This window comes from Arvicola amphibius, chromosome X (assembly GCF_903992535.2).
Source record: "Arvicola amphibius chromosome X, mArvAmp1.2, whole genome shotgun sequence".
Classification (NCBI taxonomy): domain Eukaryota; kingdom Metazoa; phylum Chordata; class Mammalia; order Rodentia; family Cricetidae; genus Arvicola; species Arvicola amphibius.
The window spans coordinates 3,448,179-3,454,178 of NC_052065.1; the positions used below are offsets into that span (position 1 = coordinate 3,448,179).

At 43.0% G+C, this 6,000-nt stretch overlaps 1 protein-coding gene across 4 annotated transcripts in view; it reads right to left on the bottom strand.

The window, feature by feature from the left end:
• Mbtps2 (membrane bound transcription factor peptidase, site 2) overlaps window positions 1-1,955 on the bottom strand; it is a 64,538-nt gene extending 62,583 nt beyond the window's left edge. The window contains exon 1 of one of the 4 annotated variants that reach the window (XM_038316612.1): window positions 1,749-1,955. In XM_038316612.1, coding sequence (XP_038172540.1) covers window positions 1,749-1,823 — 75 coding nt within the window. In that variant the 5' untranslated portion in view covers window positions 1,824-1,955. The remainder of the gene's footprint in view (window positions 1-1,748) is intronic. The other 3 variants (XM_038316613.1, XM_038316610.1, XM_038316609.1) reach the window with 3 other exon arrangements.
• Between the last annotated feature and the right edge of the window lie 4,045 nt (window positions 1,956-6,000).

Consider the following 6,000-nt stretch of genomic DNA (forward strand, 5'->3'; position numbering starts at 1 on the left):
AAGGTGAATGCTCTTTAAAAAGGCAAGGTCTCGGACACTGGAAAGATGGCTTAGCCCATAAAGCAGTGGCTGCTCTTCCAGTGGACCCAGATTCAAATTCCAGTACCCACATGGTGGCTAAGAACCAGTCGTAACTCCAGTTCCAGGGGACCTTACCATCTCTTCTGGCCACCAAGGGCAATGAATGCATGCAGTGTACATACAAGCAGACAAAACAGTCACATTCACCTTTTTTAAAGGTAAGGTCTCTCCATTCCCCAGACACTGCGCAGTGTGCCTTTACTCAGGGGTTGACACTTTCATGAAGATAGAGGATGCCCCAGAAATTAAAGCCACATCCTCATCACCCACTTACTTGTCCAGGGACAGACTGCACAAGTCTGATGAGTTCCTTTTATTTAGGAATTCTTTCCACATATGAAGCAAGAAGAAATCACATGGCTTTTTTTTTAACCTAATCAGCAAATTACTGCGGCCTGTGCTGCTAAGCACTATGCCCAATCCACTGCATCAGTGGTGCCCAAACAAATGTACAGGGGGATCTTGGTAAGCTGCAGATTCCAACTGTACAGGGCTGTGGTGAGACCTGAGAGGCTGGCACTCTAACAAGTGCCTGATCATCCAAGTGTTACTGGTCGTTGGCCTTCAGATCTATGTGGTATATTATGGAGATCCATTAATATAATCCTCTCCATAATTCCAGGTGACCCTTCCTGTTGCTGTTTAAAGACAAGAAATGGAGGCATAGGTAGTAATTTGCCCAAGGTCACAAAGGTTGGGAATTGACAGAGCCTAGCCCTCCTAAGGACAACACTTCATAGATCTGGCTTTAAAGTTTAAGTAAGACAAAGAAGCACAGGGACCATTTCATTTTACTGTTATGGAAGACACAATGCCATGAGGCATTTTGTTTAAAAGAACACATGAAGGTTTTACTATTCACGATTGTAATTGTTAAACCCTTGGGAATATCTACGCTTGTGTTCTCCACACCCATTCCATGCTAAGGGTGTCTAAAGCATGTGCTCAGATAACTGGTGAAATTTCTTCTTACTATTGCAACACCCACAACTTTCAAAAACCACACGGCATGTCCAGGGTGTGTAGTAGCAAATGTGGCTACCTAAATTCTTGGGACTTTAAGCATGCTACTTTAAAGCATGGTCTGTGAGTCAGCCCCGTCTGTAGGACAGAGGAACTGGTTGGAAATACAGAATCTCATCTTTCCTTCCAGACCTGCTGAATCAGAATCCAAATTTTAACAGGAATCTCGGGTGCTCGTGTGCACTTTCGAGTTAGACACCGGTGATTTAAATCACGATTTGATTTCGATTCATCCCAATACCAGCAGGGGCTCAAGGGTCGTAACCCTAGCACAAAGACGGAAAACAATGCCATTTCCTAAGCGGATGTTTTAATTTCTTTCCTCCTTCGAGCCCTGCCTCCCAAGCCCGCACCACAAGCTCCTCCCGGGAAGAAGCCAAAAGCTGCATGGACCCGGCGCCCGCAATGCGGCTGCGGCGCAGGCCGCCACACCCCTCCCGCAGCATGCCCCGCTTTATTTACTCCCCCGGACGGATGCACCACGCGGAAGGGTGCGCGTAGACACCACCGGCAGAGCGGGTTCCAGTTCCTCCCGCCCACCAGAGGAAGCTTGGCAAAGGAGGAGGAAAGGCCTCGGGTAACACAGGGCCATGAGCACCAGCCTTGGACTCCGCCGGCTAAGGCCTTAGGCCCGAGGCCCTCACCTTCAACACCAAGTCGGCCAGGTAGACGGCGGTCCAACCACCCACCACCACCACCAGCAGCGACACCGGAATCATGGTAGCAGTGGATGGACGGTGGGCCCCAGCGTCCTCCTCCTGCGATCCACAACCAGTCGACCGCCCGGTGCCTTACAGCTCCAGCATCCGCGCAGGAACCAAGTTGCTACCGGGTCCCTTGCTCCACTGGCAACGTTTCCCTCCGGACCCTTCCGGTGAGTACACTCAGCCGGTTTGGTGCGTGCCGGAAAAACCTCGAGTTTCTTTTCCTGGGACGCTCCGGCTCAGTAGATTTCGGCTGCTAGAGTTCTAGTGTTTCTTTAGGCTTGGCCCTCCCTGCTGTCTGCTTTCCCTTCGCACGGATTTTAATCTCCGGTTTGTTGTGCTTTTTTGTTTGAGGTTATCGAAAATAATGATAACATCCCCACACTCAAATCAACCACGTCTCTTTATAACCGGTTTGTTTACGGCCACATCGTAATGGAGATCTCAGTTGTTCGTGTCGGTGTTTTAATAAGTGTAACTGTCTGTCTGTGTACCATAGTCCAAAAGGTAACATTTCTATCCCTGGAATTTCCTTCCAGCTTCCCTTCCCTGTTATCTTTACCCCCTGTCCCGTTCTAATTTTTTTAATATTTAATTTTGCATAAATAGAATCGCACTGTTTAAATAGGGATTATTTCACGCGACATTTTAATTACTACTTTTGTTTGACTTTTTTGTTCTGTTTTTTTGTTTGTTTGTTTGTTTGTTTGGTTGGTTGGTTGGTTTTGGTTTGGGTTTTTCGAGACGGTTTTTCTGTAGCTTTGGAGCCTGACCTGGAACTCACTTGGTAGACCAGGATGGCCTCGAATGCATGGAGATCCGCCTGTCTCTGCCTCCCGAGTGCTGGGATTAAAGGTGTGCGCCACCACTGCCCAGCTGAGACCCTCTTTTAAAAACAAAAACAGCCAGGCTAGGACAGCCAGCGCTGTTATACAGAGAAACCCTGTCTTGGGGGCGGGGGGGAAGGGGGGGGAGCCAGGGTCTCACTACGCAGCCCCGTCCTGGCATTCACTATGTACACCAGACTGGCCTTGAGCTCTCAGAGATCCACCTGCACCAAATACCTGGCTGTTGATTAAATTAAAAAAAAAAAACCAAACAACTTTTCATTAAAAAAAACTTGATCGAAAAACCAAAAAAAAAAAAAAAAAAAAAAAAAAAAAAAAAAAAAAAAAAAAAACCTTGAGGTTGGCGCTACTGTTCCATATTGGATGGAGCTTTAGGGCTGGCAAAATTACTCATCAGGTAAAGGCACTTGCTCCCAAGTCTACCTACCTGAGTTCAATCCCAGGGAATGACTTGACAGGAGAGAACCAGCCCTTGCAGATTGTCCTTTGATCTACTCACACATGAAATAAGTAAGTAAATAAGTTAGATAAAACTTTTAAAAATTGGAGCATTGACCATCTATCAGTGAAGTAGAGTGTAGTTGTCAGCTTTGGTTGCACATTAGCTTCACCAGGGGCCTTTCAAATTCCTGATGCTTATTGTATAGCCTGAAGCAATTCAATCAGAGACTCCATGAAACAGACCCAAGCCTGTATCCTTTACATCTCAATCACGTCACTGTGTAGCCCAAGTATCGAGCCACCAAACTAGATAATCTCCTGAGGTAAGAACCTCAGGGTTTTGAGCATGCCGGGGATACACTGTAACTAACCCTGAGCTACCCCCTCTAGCTGCATTTTCTCTTTTTTTAAAACGAACTGTCTGTATCCCAAACTGACTTCAAATCCCTAGACAGCAAAAGAAACTTCTGGTCCTCTTTATCTCCACTTTCTGAGTGCTAGATACTGCTGTGTGCTGGGATGAGTATAAATGTGAGACAAAGTTACATCTGTTTTATTGGGACTTCAGCTCCAGAGCAGAAAGAAGGGAGCTAACTCTGGACAGAGGCTATCAGGCTGCCTTAGTTGAACAAAAGGAGCAGCATGCTTTTACTGATTCTTTTTGGGGGAGAATGTGGGGTGATTTGGCAATTGTCTGGTTATCATGGAAAGATAGGGGTGCACCACCACTGCCCAGCTATATTTTAAATTTTTAACTTTATAACAGTAAATTTTAAATGGTATTGGATTTTCTAATCTTTTAATCCCTCTAACAAAAAATGAGAGACATTGGCTGAAACAATAAGCTGTATAAATATATTTACTGCTCAAAATTTCACAAAACTAAATAAACATGATTGAAATTTTATTTACATACTATTTTCAAACATTCTTCTATATAAATGTGTTACAATTTGTACTTTTGAATTTCCCAGTCTATTGGTACAATGTTACATTTGATTTGACCTTTGTTTGCTTTTATATAATGGCTCTGCGGTTTTAACCTTGTTTTTTTTTCCTGGAAGGAAACTATTAATTTAACAATGGAAATGGCTTCTCTTTTGTTAGCCTGGAGCTTTGTCTGGACCACTTGCTGGGACAAGTACCAGCTACTGTGTGGCTATCTGCTAACCCGAGACTTAAAGGAAATGAGTTGATTGTGATTTTCAGTTCCCAGCCTAAAAATTTAGTTATTCATCTGAGTTGATTTTCCTACCAGGAACCCAGCAGTCAAAACAAAGCACTGAATTGAATCCTGCTGGCTGCTGGAATTTAGCAGTTGTGGAAGCCAGTTGGTGGCAGCTGAAAAGGCAAGATCGGAGACAGAATGGCTTTGAGGAACGCTGGGATTAAAAAAGATCAAGGTATTTTTCAGTAAAATAAACTTGAGACTTAATTTGCAAAACATTTTGGATTTCTGTCAAGGAACTGTTTTAAATAAAGGACATAACTGAGCTTTTATTCATAGAATTTTCGTTTCTTGCATTATTTTTAGAGGGACATCAAGTATGTATTTTGGCTGAGTGCAAACAGCAGCATATTAAAAATTGATACTTGGCAGAAACAATGTCACTATCTTCTAACTTCTGTGATAAAATACATGAAATATAAACTTTTTAAAACTGCATAATTTTAAATTAAAGAATTGGTATTCAGTAGTCATTGAATAATATATTCATGTTTTCAAAGCATGCTGTGTAGTGAATATATCATTTGTATTTTTCAATCAAAATATGAGAATTCAAAAATTTAGAGTTTGCTATTACATGTGTGAATATTTATTTCTCATCAATTTAAGCTGATCATTTGCTTCTGGGGTTATTATTCTTTACATTTTTGATGCTACATCTGACCAACCTGGATTAAGTAGTGTGTGCCATCAAAACGAACTCAAATTTAGTGGATGTATTTACTTTTTAAAGATTTATTTTTATTATTTTTAACTTTGGAGGCCAGAGGTGTTGTATCCCCTGGAGTGGCAGTTACAGGCTGTAAACCACCCAGCCTGTGTGCTAAGAATCAAACTCATGTCCTTTCTAAGTATGCTCTTAACCACTGAGCCATCTCTCTAGCCTCCCCCGGCCACTGGATTTAAACAGCAAATATTTATGATTTGTGTGTACCACATATCTTCATGACATGTCAGGTTGCACATATGGAAACATGACAGTCACAGTGGAGACTGTAATTTTGTCATGGCCATAGTTCCAGATGAGGTTTAGGATTCATCAGGTCAAGGAAAAGATGACTGGGGGTTCCAGCACTGGCTGTGAAACGCTGATAGCCCACATAGGCAGCGTTACTTCTACTCCTGCTTCATTTGTGCAGACGAGCGAGCCCAATCCTGTGTGTAGCTACAAGATGAGAACAGGCCAAGTAGGTTCTTATTTTCGCCTAAGGGGGAAGGAGGAGTAGCAGATAGAAACTGCCTGACCCTGCCATCATGAGACACTCATAAATGCCCACACTGTTATAAAGTGACAGTTGTTAAACATTCCTTCTGTTGAGGAGAAACTGACTAGCTGAAGATTCGTCTTCAGAAGCAGCCCCACAAATGGGAGCTGTGATTACCAGGTGAAGGAAAATATTTTCTGAACCTGTGTTAGGAGGAAGTCTTTTTCTTTTTTCTTTTCTTCTCCTTTTGCTTCTACTTAGCTTTACAGTCAGTTGGATAAAATCTGTCCTTCCACTTTGTTCTACAGATGTTCTACAGTGGAGCAGTGGATTGGCCTTCAAGAAGCCAGTGATCTTGGTCCTTCCATCTTCATTTATTTTATTGTATGTGCCACAGTATGGGCACCTTCTGGAGAAGAATGAAAGAATCTTCAGCAGCTATTATATCAGAAATATGTGCACCATGAAAA